The sequence below is a fragment of the Ochotona curzoniae genome, unplaced genomic scaffold (genome assembly GCF_017591425.1).
Source record: "Ochotona curzoniae isolate NIBS_2020 unplaced genomic scaffold, NIBS_Ocur_1.0 contig_1071, whole genome shotgun sequence".
NCBI lineage: Eukaryota > Metazoa > Chordata > Mammalia > Lagomorpha > Ochotonidae > Ochotona > Ochotona curzoniae.
Window position 1 is genome coordinate 18,228,549 of NW_024464939.1, and position 17,304 is coordinate 18,245,852.

Sequence of the window (17,304 nt, forward strand, 5' to 3'; positions counted from 1 at the left end):
GCTATGGGACCTGAGATTTAAAGGGCTCAATCCTGCTTCTACAAGCCAGACCTAGGATTTAGCCATATTTCCAAAACGTCTGGAAACAGAAGTTTTGCTTTATTTCCTAATCAAGCGGACCCCCAAAGAAAATAGGATGGGAACAGCAGGTTAACAGCTTGCGATGGTTAAACAAATAACTAAAAATCTCAGTTCTCTCTCTCCTTTCCCCTCTCCCAACAGAGAAAGAGAGAGAGCTGTAGGAAGATAGGACGATGGGGCTCCTGGTGTTTGGAAATGTAACAGGCTGAAATGTAACTGGAATCTAACAGGCCCCAGGCGTTCCTGGCTGCAGCTGGCTGGCAGCCGCTCGCCGCCGAGCTGTCCACGCAAAGGGGCGAGGCCCGGCAGTCTGGCCGTCGCCGCCCCCTTGCCTTTGTAAAAGAGCCGCCTGGTTTGTCTCCTCCCTGTACTCGCCAGCGTCTTGCGTTGCAAGCAGTCCAAGCCCTCAAACTTCTTGGGAGAAGTTTTCTCCGGCAAGCGGCATAGTTTCTCTGCATAGGCAACTCGCGGGACCTTAGAGATCAGTTCCGTTGGGTACCCGGCGCGCAGGTAGCCAGCAGTCGGCGCCACTGACCTTGCTTTCTCCCACAGGTGCACTCTCAGGTGAGGAACACCTGTACCAGGTGGTGTCCCAGGTGGGATCAATGAAGCGCAGCCTGAGAAAGATGCTGCATGCTGGGGAGAAGAAGCCGCCGCCGGTTGTTGACTACCATGGCGTGGAGAACGGCGTGGACGACTTCAAAAACTTTGAGGTACCTTGGGCAATCTGAGGTCTGGGGTGGGAACAGGAAAGGTTCCAAAGTCAGGGAAGGCCTCCTAGGAGGACAGGAAGCCAGCATGCACGATGGGGCGCTGTCTCGGGATATATGCATGGTACCTAAGGACAGAGTTGGAGAGCCTGGGGGACAGAACTTGCAACCAGCCAACACATTTGTGTTTGTTTCTTCAACCTCTTCTCGCCTGTATATGGGTTGCAGTCAGGGGATACCTATCCTAGTAGTGCGTTTGGCATTCAGTAGAATCAGGCAACTGTAAAAGCAGGGTGTGTTTGTAGTATGTCCAGTGTATATTTCACTTAATTCTCCCTGGCAAAAGGTCTGGATGCGGTGGCGGGGTGGGAGGTGGGGGCTGTCTGTTGCTGTTCTAGAGGTGTGCTACTGCTGATCATCTTTGTCAAACGCAGTAGGAACAAACACCTCCTCCAAATGAAGCAAGCCGGGAGTATTCCCTTGAAACAGGCAGGGCTGGTGAATTCTTCCAGGAATAGGAGCAGCAGGCAAGACTGGACGAGGAGAGCTGTTGAAGATGGGTGGGTGAGTGGCTTCCTGGAGATGCTGAGGGCTGGGATATGGGATTTCCACCCCTTCACATTCAGAGTTTCCCAGCACCTTCTTAACTTAGCACCCCACGGCTGGTATTGTCCTAAGTTTAAGAGTCAAAGATTGCCCTGAACTCAAAAAACCTCCATTGGATTTCTTCTGAGTGTCAGCTGGAGAAAGAATCTCTCTTTAAGCTCTAACATATCAATGAAATTGGCTCTCTAAATCTCCATCCCAATCCTTTTCCACCTCAAAACTGTGCTACCAGTCCTTCTGGAACATTCAAAGGAAAAATGCTGGATGAGTGTACAGATATTCACCCTTTTTTGTATACAAAAATATGAAAGTGCAAAGGAGAAGAACATTGATTTATGCTTGAAATGTATCTCAAAAATACTTTTCATATTAGCATTTGGACATTTATCTTGGTCTTTATTGTAACTTTATGTGATTTATCATGATTTATCTAGCCACCCTGCACTGGTAGACACTTAGGTGGATTTTGGCTTTGTTTTCTTTTGCTGTTCTACATGTGACTGTGTCTGTGAATATGCCTGTGATTTCGCTATTGAATCAGAATCAAGAGATAGATACAAATTTACGTGGAATTGGCAAATTGCTATTCAGAAATATTGCACAGATGAGCCCCGTTACCAGTCTTGTCCACCAACAAAACAAATCGACTTTCTGAGGTAAAATTTTGCACATCGAGTATGAACATGGACTTTGGCCCCTCTCTGATGTAAGGAAGTTACTTGGGGCTGTGTGGCTTACCAAGTCATGCACTGAGCTAACATAATGCCTTTGGAATTAGTATGAGATAGAAGAAATTTTGAAATTTCAAAAATCACCCAAGTGTTTTTACTTTATGGAGATATTTACAGAAGTATTTCTACACCAGACTCATTTTTCTCCATGCTTTTGTTTATTTGCTTTTACTTTTATTGCCTAAGACATGTAGAGTCATTTCAGTTGTGCAAAGCTTTTAAAAACTACGTAAGGATTTCTAGACTAAGGAAGTCAGTTGTTATTTCATTTTAAACTAAAGTAATTCCTGGTCATTCCATAAAATCCCCAGGAGCTGAAATCATTAAAAAGCAGCACCTATAACATTTGCAGAGTTTGGAACTGTAGGGCTTTCTTGGTGTCTTCCTGATTTAAAGATATGGTATGTATTTGCTTCAGAAAATACACAGAAACAAATACACAATGTCTCAGAAATGCCAACAAAATATGAGAAACATAGAAAATTTATATCTTTAATTTAGACTTTAGAATTTTTAGATTAGTTAGCAGAGATGATACTTTGGCATTTAACTTTTCATTTGTTACAATCTCTGACCACACTTTCTTTTTTTAAATTCTACCATTGTTTATGCGTATTTCATTAAAGCAATTTAAAAACAATTGCACTGTATATCTGTATTTTAAAGGTTTGTAAATTTGCTTTTCCAAAAGTGATCTAGTTTACTGCATTCCCAATCCAATTATAGTTCAGAATCTAAAACAATGTGAAATATTGCTGTGACTATAGGATACTATATTGAATAAATATATCATAATTTGTCTAAATGGTAGATGTTTTAAAGAAATGTCTGCAAAGTCTGATCACACATCAAGTACTGAATTGAGACTATCTAGCATGTCTTATGTATTCATGTGGAATGTATAGACAGTGCTTTGTTGTGACTTCAGTATATTATGGGCATCTGAACTTTATGTACTCTTTAAGGTGAGGAATTGAGTTTGTGTTGAGAGCACATTGTTCAACAGGCCCATCAACTGATGGGTAGATAGTATAAGCCTGGGGTAGATAGTATAATCCTGTTATTATCATTTGGTGCGTATGTAAAATGAAAGTGAGAATACAATTCCAAAGGGATTAAGGTAAATGATGTCTTTGACAAGACAAAATATTGAAAAAAAAAATGAGCCTATTTGTGCAAGAAGCTCTTGTTTCAATATAATACCAAAGATATATACATTTGGAAAAGCTTGCGTGCTCACTGTAATAACCTGAAGTCGGTAAAATCATATACTTCATACAGAATTCAGTCTTTCAGTTGAAGAGTTACATATTTTAATTTGTGAGGTGACCATAAAAGATTAATTTCTTAGCCATTATTCTATGTTAACAGACATAAACACTGAAGATCAAAATTTTAAGAATTCAAATTTTATATGTTTCAAGTTGATATTTACGGAATGAACCATAATATGCTAAGTTCGTTGTTACCCATATTAAAATATGTTAAAGATGGCTTGTCTTTTCAGTAATGAGAGACACCTGTTCACTTTAAAAAGAAATTGGAGTTTTGATACAAATATTATCATATAGCAAATGTTGACCAGCCAAAATTGAAGGTAGAATTAATTTCAGCATTTTTTCAAAGATTTATTTATTTTTATTGCAAAGTCAGATATACAGAGAGGAGGAGAGACAGAGAGGAAGATCTTCTGTCTGATGGTTCACTCCCCAAGAGAGTGCAATGGCCGGTGCTGTGCCGATCTAAAGCCAGGAGCCAGGAACTTCCTTCAGGTCTCCCACATGGGTGCAGGATCCCAAGGCTTTGGGACATCCTTGACCGCTTTTCCAGGCCACAAACAGGGAGCTGGATGGGAAGTGGAACTGCTGGGATTAGAACCAGTGCCCATATGGGATCCCAGCATGCTCAAGGCAAGGACTTTAGCTGCTAGGCCATCGTGCCGAGCCCTAATTTCAGCATCTTAAGGATGTAGCACTTTACAGTGAGCTCCATGAAAATCTGTTATCTTGTACAATATTTTTCTTATGGCCCATGAGATGACATATTTAGTAAGATACATTTTGGAAAATTTCAGACAAATATGCTTCTTGGTCACATAACTGAAATATGGAAGAAGACTAAGAAAAATTTTTAGTCTATAAATCTTCTTATGATTGGAATGAGTTTCCATTAATGTTTCATATATGTTGCATGGATTTTTTTAAAGCATCTAGGACATTAAAATTCACCAATTAATGCAGAGAACTGCTAATGTGTGTGAAGAAGTTCATGTAATCTCGCCTGTTGGTTTTGTATAGATCCTAGTTTTTTATCCCATCCTCTCTCATTTCTTCCCTTCCTTCTTTCCCTTTTTCTTACTCTGCAAAGTTATTTATATGCAATAAATTATCACTGAGAGACATTATATAGATGAGCAGTAACACACTGAGTAGTCACACAGTCAGTGTATGCCATGTAGGATTAATGAGATGCTCTCAAACATTTTGGAGTAAGAACTCCTTTGAGCTGAAATAGTACTGAGGATCCTGAATAGTACATTCTTATATCAGTTCTAGCCAAAAATATTTACCATATTAGAAATCAAAGTAGAGTATAATTATAATCATGAAAAAATACAGAGTATTTTCCAGTAACTGTCAGTAGTGTGAGATAGCCATACATTCCTTGTCTTTGGACATCCTGGAGTGGGATCCCAAGACAGAAGGTTGGATTGGAGAATGGCAAATAGTCATTAGGAGGGTCTCCTGCAGGAGGCATGATTGAGGAGGGCTAATGGAAACTGGGTGGGGAGGGAACAAGAGAAGGAAGTGGGAAGGAAGTGTACTTCCTGTGAGTCATATGGAGTTCAAAGGATGGCCTGAATACAGCAATACAGTATGGCTTCCAGAGAAGGCCATCGGTGTGCAGATTCAGTATTTGTGAGCATTTGGGGTCAATCTATATGAGGCCAAAATCTGCAGTTCAGCTTTGGCTTCAACTTTGTCTTTGGTGGCCAATTATTAGAACAACTAACAATGTCATTTCTGGTACATGATCTATGTACATTATATATAGTGTAAAAATATTAATAGAATAGGGTTGTTATTTACACTTATTGTTAATACATAACCACTTTCAACTTTGGAAGCAACTTAGAATACAAATCACATCATTTAATTGATGTATGTTTAAGTAATACTCTAACAAGTTTACAAATTCCTAATTTTCTAAATAAAATGGACACTAAATCATTGACCAATAAAATCATTGGGTAAATAATTGGTGACCTAATAACAATAACAAGAGGTTCAGTAGTAATTTTAAAGAACTTTATACACCTTTTGATTCATATGTTTATAAAATTAAGCAATACAAAGAAGGATAATGCAGTCAAGCTTATGAAGATTTTTGCAAAAGTTTACTACAGTTTAATCACATTAAAGAAATGTTTAAAGTTTTGATTAATATTTAGTAATTCTATTTGGACTATGAGCTTTTAAAGAAAAAGTCTTATTTAGCATTTTTTCATGTTTTGTGGTGATGAATCCAAAACAGTCAACACTGCCACTTCAGGATTTTAAGAGGAGAAAACACAATGTCAACTGTGACAAGTCATTTTCAGTCCCCACTTTGCAAAAGCCACCAAGGGCAGAAAGAAAAGAAGAAAGCGTTAGAGAAAAGTGAGGTAGCCACAGAAGCTTTCATGCTAGTGCTGAGGCCAGTTGACATGAGCTGTTATGTGGTGTTACAAGCTAGGGACAGCAGCTGATGGCTAAAAGGCACTGAATCCCATCTGTGATGTCTGTTCTAACGATTTATAGTATCTGCTTTTGTATAGCTCCCATAAGGGTGTTTAACGTTAGCTTCTGCTTCTGCACATTGATTTTTAGCATTTATCATGCTGCCAAAAAGGTATATATTTCATGTACCTGGTGTTCAAATTCTTACTTTGCCAAATTGAGCATATCTTTGGGTTGGTAATTCAAACTGCCGTGGCCTGCCAGTTGGCCTTAAACATGAGCACTATTGTGCTAGCATTTCCTGTGTGAAGAGAGCAAGGGGGTGTGCATTCTTCCCCAGCTTGCTCTGGTGCAGTAGCCAGAAGAGGGATTACTACTCATTGCTGGGGTGAGTGGGCAGCTGTTGTAGATTCCTAAGCGAGTTACACAACAATGTTTCACAGGGATGCAAGCTTTAGTGTATATGGAAAGAGTGAGTGGGGACTGACTGTTAGACACGAAAGCCACAGAGGGTTAGTAATTTAGATTTCATGATTTTACATTTACCTAAACCTATTCATCTGACCCAAGCCCCTCATGTATTTAAGTACAGTTTTCCGAAGAAAGCAAATTACTCTATATTTTTGCTTGTTTCTCAGATTGTAACCCTTAAGTTTACTTGAGAAGTTTTCTAACACCTTTATTTCTTCTACAACACAGTGTGACCAGAATATCGAAATCTTTAACTAAAATGCTTCTTAATGGTTGAATAAGTTTTTATGACTGTTTAACACTTTTTGTTCTTCAAAATACATTTTATCATACTGTAAACATGAGAAGTTATTTTGGATAACGAACCTTTTAAATGAATGAATTAATTTTATGATACAGCTCCAAAGGCTCTGGGACTTCCTCTACCCACTTGCACCATTGATGGTCCCTATCTTATTACAATAATTTAGTCCTTCAGAAAATAATAAGAAGTCCGTTGTTCTGCTATTTAAGTGTATCATGACATGGTAGGTATGGAGAATGGCAGTTTTCAGCATCCTGTTGTCAGGTTTCAATGGGAGTCCATCTTTGATTTGGAATTAGAGATGCATAGTGCATTGTATCCTCTCATCCCAACATGACAGACTCTATTACACAGTTCCTATAGATGACGAAAGAAACTGTGCTACGTTTACTCCATGAAATACTACTCAGCCATTGAAAGGAATGACATTCTACTATTTGCAACCAGATGGTTCCAACTAGGTACTATTATGCTCAATGAAATAAGTTGACCCCAAAAGAACCAATGTCATATGTTGTCTTTTGTGTAAGGCAACCTTCATGCAAATTATGAGATCAATATATTTATAGAGGTAAATATAGATAATAATTAACTTTTTAAAAAGATCTATTTATTTTTATTGGAAAATCAGGTATACAGAGAGTAAGAGAGACAGAGAAGAAGATCTTTCATCTGCTGTTCGCTTCCCAAGCAGCTGCAAGAGCAAGAGCAAAAGCAGAGCTGATCTGAACCCAGGAGTCTGGAACTTCTTCTGGGTCTCACACATGAGTGAAGGGTCCCAGGCTTTGGGCCATCCTCAACTGCTTTCCTAGGCCACAAGCAGGGAGCTTGATGGGAAGCAGGACTTCCGGGGATTAGAACAGGTGCCCATATAGGATCCCAATGTGTACAAGGCAAGGACTTTAGCCCCTAGGCTACTGTGCCAGGCCTGATAATAAGTAAACTTTTTAAGAAAGATTTATTTATCTTTATTGGAAAGGTGGATATACAGAGAGGAGAGACAGAGAGGAAGATCTTCCGTCCTATGGTTCACTCCTCAAGTGGCCACAACAGCTGGATCCAAGCCAATCTGAAGCTAGGAGCCAGGAGCTATTCCAGTTCTCCCACACAGGTGCAGGGTCCCAAGGCTTTGGGCTGTTCTCAACTGCTTTCCCAGGCCACAAGCAGGGAGCTGGATGGGAAGTGGGGCTGCATGGATTAGAACTAGCGCCCATATGGGATCCCAGGCATGCAAAGGTGGGGACTTTAACCACTATGCTATCGCACTGGGCCCAATAATAAACTTTTTAAAAGTTTTTTTCATTTATTTGAAAGATAGATTTGCAGAGAGAGGGAGATGTAGATAGATAGAGAGGGAAGTCTTCCACATACTAGTTCATTTCATAGTGTCTACAATGACTGGAATTTGACTACATCAAAACCAGGAACTTGGGCTTCCACCCAGGTCTCTCATGTGGGTGGCAAGTAACCAATTATTTGGGCTGTCTTCTGCTCCTTTCCCAAGTTCATTAGCAGACAACTGGATCAGAACTAGGCTGGGAGTTGAACTGGCGCTTAATATGACATGTTAATCATGTATGCTGAGATTTAACCTTCTGTGCCACAGTGTTGGCCCTGGTAATAAATTTGTTCAGAGCTATAAACTGAATAAAATGGTGAGTTTTGTATAACCTTGTTTGAGGTACTTTTTACAAAAATTTTTTTTTTCAATGGCAAAAATTATGATGAGGGATAGGGAAACAGGAAAGGGAAGAAGAGATTAAATGGGAATATGGGAAAGAGAGAGAGAGAGAGGGGTATTATATGCACTGGTTTCTTCCTAAATGGTTGCAACATCAAAACCTGCACCAGGCTGAATCCAGGCCAACTGAGGAATCAGGAAGTCTACCTGGGTCTCCCACATGAACGTTTGGACCTCAAATACCTGGGACACCATTCACTTACTTTCCAGTTGCATTAGCAAGAAGTTTGATAAAGCAGAGAACCTGAGAGTTGAGCTGGCACCCTGATACATATGCTGGATTTGCTTGCAGTGACTTAAGCCACTGAATTGCAACATCTACTTGAAGGTGACGGTCTTCTTTCTATGTGTTACTTTCAGGTGGTGTTTGGAGGAGATGCTGGTGGATTCCAAAAGTTTATTAAGAACCGAAGAAAATTAAGCAAACAGGATGAGAATGACTCCCCCCTGCACCATGCAGCAGCAGAAGGGCAAGTGGAGCTGATGGAGATGATCATCACCGATTCCTCTTTTGAAGGTAACACACTCGTGCAATGAGAGCTTTGGAAGTCCACCATCCCTTTTGTTACATTGAGCAGAGCAGCGTAAAGTGATTCTATAGGATTGATTAGTATCTGATTACAAAGGGCCTATCTATTTCATTGAAGATAGTAAGTTTCCCTACAAAAGGCTTTGTCTTAATGTTTTTCACTGAAAATAACTAGTACAAAGATGTAGGATATTTCACAACAACCAATAGCTTTCATGAAATTATCAGATAAATTATAAAAATTCATGGACTTTTAGTGAATTCTTTTATACTATTTCATGAGGCTGTTCTACATTTAAACTGATAATTATTGAATACATTCGATTCTATATCTTTTTGAAAAATTAGTCATGTTTACATGCGTGTTCTTGGAGGCTTGAATGAAATAGTGGGCATGTGGAACCTAGAAGAATACTTAAAGTATTAGAGTACTTACTTTTATATAATTTCAATGTTTTTTCAGTTTATATCCCCTAATCCAAGTCCTATATTCCAGATTTATTTGAGACATTTAATGCTAATTTATATATGATAAGACAAGTGGATGCCAGAGAGACCTAAGACTTAAATGCTCTGTGCGTGTGTGTGTATGTGTGTGTGTGTGTGTCTGTGTGTGTGTGTGTGAGAGAGAGAGAGAGAGAGAGAGAGAGACAGAGAGAGATCGATTTACGATTTTGCTGACATTGTGGAAGGTGGGTTAGTAACAGAAGCCTAAATGAAGATCGATTTTAACAGTAAAGAGATGAAAATCTTTCAGGGTTGTGAGGTTGAAATAGCAGAAAAAGAATTTTTAAGAAGTATTTGAATGTGGTAGCAACAGTGTTTAGAGGCATAAAAAGGTAAAGAGTAAGCAGCATGGAGTTCAACTTACAAAGTCCTAGTTCAGATTTTGATAATTGCATACCCATCTTCCTAAAACAAGTCATAGAACAAAAGAGAAAAGATGGTAAGTAAGAGAGATTTGGCCATATCGAGTTTAAAAGGTCCATATTTGAAAATATGCAGAAAACAACTAGATATATAAAAGGTAAGGTCCATCTGTCCAGAGTCCTAACTACATAGAAACTAGATGAGATTACAGAATTGTGTGAAAATCCTTTCAGAGACTGTGCTAGCCAAGATAAGAAAGAGTAGGGCAACAATATAAAGAAGTACATGGCATAGGGAAAGTCAGAGAAATGATGGGGAGGATGGTGGTTAAGGCAGTGGTGATACACACGTATACCAGTGAGAAACTGCTGGGTGAAATGAGTTAGAAGGATCAGTTGTCACAAAGAGATCAGGTAGGAAGGAGATTGTGTTAACTAACAGAACACCTTGCTAGCTATGTGATGTCAAGACTTTTTAGCACCTCCAACCCCAGCATTTTGTCTTTCTGTAAACTAACCATGGTGGTGGTACCGTGCAGGCTCTTAAATGATTGAGTGAAATCTTGTCATGTGAAAACTAGTAGAGTATCTGACATAGTTCTTTTATTTTAATACATTTTTATTTTGAATTTTGAATTGTGTGGTATAATTTTGTGTAGGCTGGGATTCCCCTCCCCCCGCAAACTCCCACCCCCACATCAGATTTTTCCCATTTTGTTACAATAGTGTAGTCTTGATTTTATTTAATTTCAATATTTAGCCACAGTTCTCCAACTCATGCAAATAAAGGCAAATAGTACCAATAGGACCTCCTTCTATAAGCTAGAGAAAGAAATTTAACAGATAAAGTCAGTATCATACTTCAGTATGCTCCCTAACATTGACTACTCAACATTTCTTCAGAATTCAAGCTCTATTTTTATTTCTCACACAAAAGTTGCAGCCAGAAGTAGTAGCACTTGGCACTATGAGTAGGCACTCAGGAGTTGTTGAACACAGGCCAAGCAAAAAGCTAATCCAGATTTTGGCATCTTTTTCTAGTGGTGAATATGATGGATGATTATGGGAACACGCCTCTGCATTGGGCCACAGAAAAAAACAAAGTTGAAAGTATTAAGTTTCTTCTCAGCAAAGGAGCAAACCCGAATCTCCAAAACAACAACATGATGGCGCCTCTTCACATAGCCGTGCAGAACATGTACAACGAGGTGGTGAAGGTGAGGTTACCAGGGACTCCCAGAAGCTGGCCTTCCATGAAAGTCTAGGTTTCCAGTCTAGTTCTCTCTGGTCCAGAACAGCCATCGTAAGCATCCAGGACAACTGAAATGCAGTGATGACAACATTTGCATGGCTCTCCACCAAGTGATAGTGATGATGGTAGCCCTGTCTCTATCAGATAATGCTTATCCACCAAACTTTTTTTTTTTAAGAGCTGTGTGTTTTAGTATAGTAAATAATCACTGAAAAAAAATTAGTAAGAATATTATATCCCCATTTCATAGCAGAGTAAACTGAAGCATACAGAGAATTCAATAACTTGGTTCATGTCACTTCACTGATGAAAACAAGAATTTAGAACTTTGTTCTCATTTTTATGTTCTCAAGTTCAGGCCTTACCCGACTTGTCTGATAACTAGAAGATGGAGTGTGATGAATGTTTTGGTGAAAACAGAGAAGCAATCAGGATTTATTATTTTTGTTAGCCTGGATGACCTGTCACCATGATTAGTATTCAGGAGACCTAGGATACTTACTAATGAGAACTCTCATTGTTTTTCAATGTTCAAGAATGAGTATGTTCAAATCAAGGAAACACTAATAAATGCCTTAAGGGTAAGAGTCAAGACATGATTTTTAAACTCTGCCTCAGATCTCATAGGCCCACTAGGAAGCAAACATGCCTCCTTACACAAAATTGCAGTTTATAAATGGATCATGTTCTAGAAGTTCACTTCCCAGGTAGTCTATCTGGAATATACGATTTCCTGCAGAAAGAATATTGATAATGATCTGGCTGTTGGATGCAGCCACAGCAAAGCCTAATTATCTGCAACTCAACAGAGATTCTTGAGATCCAGGTTATCCTTAGTTGAAAACCCCTTTACCCTTATGAGACCTTAGCTCCCTTAAATATAGCATGGAAGTAGTGGGGAACCTGTTGCTCATTGTGATAGCTGTGTCCTAATTCCGAGCATAAGATTTCTTTACAGATCTGTTTATTTGAAAGACAGTCATTTCTCAAATGACTGCAGTGGCCAGGGTCAGGTCAGGCTGAAGCCAGGTTCCCAGTGCTTCTACTGAGTCTCCCACATGTGTATGTGGATCCAAGCACTTGGGGCTGTCTTCTGTTGCCTCCTCAGAAGCATTAATGTCAGAGTCCAGCTCCAGCCAAGTTAGGAACTCGAGAAGAGTTCGTGGAGTAAGCGTAGAGAGAAAAGAAACATACCACTATGACTTCATGATCATAATGGACAATGAAAGAAAGCTGTCCTCTTTGTTTATACAGAAACAGTCACAAGCTCTGGCACAGACTTTTTATATCATGGTGAAGTGGGTGTTTCCCAGGATAATTCTGCCTTTTATTTCACCTTAAAACAGGATGTTATCTTCCTGTGGTCAGGAAGTTCTCAATAGAATAGAATAAAAAGTGCGTATCAATCAGTAACACATCCCTACTACAAGCCTCATTCTAAAATTAATCTTGAATCAGTTAAGGGAGGAAATTAATCACAGAATGAGGGACCCAAAGATTAAGGATGGTCAAATGGAGGCAGCAGAAACTGAGAGAGCATGAATTATAAAAGGCCCTTTTGCAAGACCTTATCAGCAACATCAACTTCCAAGCTCACATTGATAGTAAAAGCCAACTCTGCAGTGGCAAACAATGCCTAAATATGTTACAGAATTCTCAGCAGGGTAGTCAGGTGTCCATTCAAGGGGAGGTGGAACCACCTTCAGGTGGTGCAGAGACATCCACTGGGCCCTGCCATGCAGCAGAAAATTCCTCGTGGCCTTGCCTGCAGGGAAACAGTTCTCCAGACACCTTCCTGTCTTCCACACCCACTGCACGGAAACAAGCACGTTAACACAGAGCTGAAATGGAAGTGGGGTGACCAGGTCTTGAACTGGCACTCATATAGAATGCCAGTCTGCTGGCAGCTGCTGAATCCACTGCGCTACATGATTTTGTCAACAAACCTTCGTGTGCTTTTCTTCCCCCACTGGATGGTTATCCTTGAAGCAGGGACGATGTCTTGTTAATGTGAACACAGACAGTCCTCAACAGTTTTCTGGTAAATTTTGACTACTGGATGAATGAATAAGTAAAGGGGAAGGGGAGTGCTGAGGACCTGTTTCAGCAGAGAAACCTCACGGAAGTCTGAGGAGGAGATTAGAATGGCCTGTGGCAATAATCTCCTCCCCTTCTTCTCTTCTCCTTCTTTTCTATTTATCTTCTCTACATTTCAAGATATTCATGTTCTGATATTTATGCTCCTGATATTTATGTTCTTAAATATATTAGTTGAGGTATCTCACATAATATAAGTGAGAAAATTGAGACTATGTTAACAATTATTTGCATTTCTTATTTCCAGTTCCAAAAATCAATATCATCTTAATTGATGCAATACTAAAATGTATTCATCCATCTGTTGAATGCATTTTGTACCCTCTGTGCAAAAATTTATATGGGAGAGGGATGAGAAATGAGGAATAATGCAGGGCCTCAAGCAATCAAGATAATATAACATTGTGAAAGACCAGCAGCTCATTTGAAAATCTCCAAGTTTGTTTCTGTGTAAAGATTTAATTTTACTATTTTAGATAATTTTAAAGACAAAATAATTGGTGGCCTACCAGCTAAAGTCATTGCCTTGAACATGCCAGGATCCCATATGGGCACTGGTTCTAATCCCAGAGACCTCGCTATCCATCCAGTTCCTTGCCTGTGGCCTGGGAAAGCAGTCAAGGAATTCCCAAGGCCTTGGAACCCTGTACCCATGAGGGAAACCTGGAAGAACTCCTGGCTCCTCGGATTGGCACAACTCCAGCCATTGTGGTTACTTGGGGAGCGAATGATTGGACAGAAGATCTTCCTCTCTGTCTCACCTTCTCTCTATATATATCTGACTTTGCAATAAAATAAAATAAATTTAAAAAAAAGGCAAAGTGATAGGAAAAGAGAGAGAGCGAGCAAAAGGGAGTGAGAGAGACTTTCTGTCTGTTGGTTCACTCCCCAAATGGCCAATAACCACAATGGCCAGGTCAAGGCCAGAAGCTTGGAATGCCATCTTCTGTTGCTTCCCCTGGCACATGAGCATGAAGCTGGATGAGAGGCAGAGCAACAGGGATTAGAACTACTATGGAACTGGAGCAGCTGGGCTTGAACTCATGTAGGATGCTGGCATCACAGGCAGTAGCTTGACCTGATACAATATGACACTTGTTTTTTGGTTCTTTGTTGATTGTTCCTCACCTTTTTTTATAGATTTTGACTGACTACAGTGGAACAGATATTGATTTGGAAGGAGAAAATGGAAACACAGCTGTGATAACTGCATGCTCTAAAGATAACAGTGAAGCATTGGAAATCCTGGTTTGTATTTACATGAATTCAACACTATTATTTACATTCTTCCTTCAGTTTCTCACCTTGGGAAAATAAAACAGAATGTGGGATGAGAAAAGTATTCTGTATATTTATATAGATGTATACAACACTTAAATCCTAAGTGGATCTTAGATTGCTTACAGAAGACTAACAATATAGAATAAAAGAAAATCTTAGAAAATTGAAATGAATGAAAATATTGGTAGAAAAGATTAAGGCGATACTTGTGGTCAAAATATAAAATGTAAAAGTCTGATAGCCTCTATCTTAATAAACACAGGTCATGAATTTGACTCTGAGTTTCCAGATGATCACTGCAAAGGAAAATGTAGTCAGTTGCATGAAGATTGGGCCTTTAACATAAAAGCCAAAAGTATAACTGCCGTTTCTGTTCCCAAGATCGAAAGAAATTTTTGCAGTGAACTCTCAGAAAGGACAGATGTGATTTAATGATTCAAGATCTGTAGACTTGTCCCTGACGATAGTGAGCCAATCAGAGGGCTGACTCAGCAGTTTACCCTGCTTCAAGTGGTACACTGCCTAAGTATGCTTCTGAAATTCCAGTATATATCTCCCTTTCAATGTTCCTTAGCCTCTTATATGTTTTCTGAGCCATATCATACATTTTTGTCAGAGTTTTTCATATACACTAATCTCAGAGAGAAGGAAAAATGGAATAAAATAATTGCAAAAATATTTACCTGATATTTAAATATATGAGTAAGTTTTAACATATACTACCTACACATCAAAATCCATGAGATATAGTTTCTTCTGGTCTTTGATGGTGCAATGTGTCTCCAGTAGGCAATATATATATGGGTTTTGCTTTTTGATCTAGTCTACTAATCTGGGGTTTGATTGATGGGTTTAAGCCACTTTACATTCAGGGTTAATGTGAATAGGTGGTAATTTGGTCCTGTCATTTTAGCAATGGGTTGTTCATTGTTTGATTTAGTCTTCTGTTATTATTTACTGGGATGTTCTTCACATTCGTCTATGATTTTGGTAGATGCTATTCCTTTTCTCTGTCAAGAACATCTTTAAGTATCATTTGTAGGGCAGGTCTGGAAAAGACATGATTCTTTTAGTTTTTCTTTACTGTGGAAGAATTTTAAATTTTGAAGGACAAAGGAAAGCTTTGCTAGGTACATTATTCTAGGCAGACAATTTTTTTTTCCTTTTAGAATCTAGAATAAGTCTCTCCGTTCTCTTCTGGTTTATGGAGTTTCCTGTGAGAGGTCAGCTGTGAGTCTGGTTGTCATTTGTCTAGATGTCAACTGATTTTTTTCACTTGCACATTTAAGGATATTTTCCATATGTTCAACTGAAGAGAGCTTGATTATCATGTGTTGTTGTGAAGATTACTTTTGGTCAACCATATTGGGAGTTCTGTGCCCGTCCTGGATGTTGTTTTCCAATTCTTTCTCCAGATTAGGGATGTTTTTCTTTATTATCTCATTTAATACATTTTTAAAAATCTGGACTCTTTCTGTGCCTTCAGGAACTCCAGGAATTCTTATAATTTGCATTTTAATAGTGCCACTTAATTCTTGAATACTTTTTCTTAGTTTGACTCAGCTTCTCTTCTAGTTTTTTTTTCTTTATCATTTCCCAAATTTGACAGGAATTATCTTCCAATTCTGAGACTCTACTGCCTCATTCATTCTATTATGAAGACTTTCCACTAAATTTTAATATGCTCTATTGTGCTTTTCATTGCTAATAATTCCGCTTGATTTTGTCTCAGTGTTGCTGTTTCCTGCGTGACATATTTCTTAAATTCCTTGAACTTGTATGTGCTTCTTGTTGCTGCTAGAAACTTTATAATGAGTTTTCTTACTTCTGTATACCCCATTTTCTCTATGCATTTTTCAGTTAACTCTAGGTTTGGCAAAGGCTTTTGTTCCTTTGCAGTGGAGTTTTCAGCAATAGTCATTGTGTATCTATCTCTTCTTTTGGTGTTGGTCATTGTACTTCTGGTTAGCAGATTCTTCTCCTGAGGGCAGGTTTCTAAGTTGTGTCACCCATAGGTCTGCAGTTCAGTTTTACTTATTGTGTTTGGTACTGTGTTCTTTGCATTCACTTGTGCACTCTCTTTAGGGATTTTCAGACCTAGTCTCATGTTAGGCTTCCACCATGGTCTCTGTAGCCCAGCTCCGGGCTCACCACTTTCTACTTCCTGTAATCTTGTGCTGTGGCTACATCATTGTCTGTACAACCTTTCTCTTACTTCTGGTTCAAGCAGTTCCCAGGAATATGAAGACACCAGGTGCCCTAAAGAAATAGGTTGTTGTTGGTGCTGTTCTTGGCAGAACTTTGTTGCCCATTAGGTCTGAGAGCTACCTGGACCTATTTTGACCCATATATTGCCAAAGTTGGGATTATTTTTCCTCTGGGACCAATGCAGTGCATTGAGCCAGAAGTGAGTACCCTCCAGTCTCAAAGCCTTTGCCACACTGCACAAAATGGTGCCTGGTGTGCCGCTGGTGGATTTTTTGATTCTCTGGCCATTATGTCTGGGGGCTACCTGAACCTGTGTTGGGTGGAACCTGTAGGTTGCCATGTCAGTGCAATGCACTGAGCCAGACATGAGTTCAATCTGAGCTTAGTGCATGCTCAGTCTTGTCCCATGGCCTTTTCTTCCCTACACAAAGTAGCATGTGATGTGTTTCTGGTGGGGGTTGTGCTATGAGATCCACCCTATTCCTGTACTACCTTTTTGGGGTTTGCTGCTCTGTCTATGCTTCTGGTTGAATCAAACAAATCAGCAGGCTAGACAATTCTTTTCCTGTGTTCACCTCCTGCAGTCCTGGTAAAACTCTTCTTCCCACCTGGTTTTCCCATTCCTTAACTAAACTTAGTTTTAATGTTGTTGCGTTTCTTGAGCTCCTTCTATTTTCTATGTATTAATTTTCTATTGGTTGAAGT

The 17,304-nt window shown here is 39.3% G+C and overlaps 1 protein-coding gene across 1 annotated transcript in view; it reads left to right on the plus strand.

The window, feature by feature from the left end:
• Positions 1–686: 686 nt before the first annotated feature.
• TRPA1 (transient receptor potential cation channel subfamily A member 1) overlaps positions 687–17,304 on the plus strand; it is a 62,757-nt gene continuing 46,139 nt past the window's right edge. The window contains exons 1-4 of the mRNA XM_040995682.1: positions 687–794; positions 8,724–8,880; positions 10,803–10,978; positions 14,251–14,358. Of these exons, the coding sequence (XP_040851616.1) occupies positions 687–794; positions 8,724–8,880; positions 10,803–10,978; positions 14,251–14,358 (549 nt within the window). The remainder of the gene's footprint in view (positions 795–8,723; positions 8,881–10,802; positions 10,979–14,250; positions 14,359–17,304) is intronic.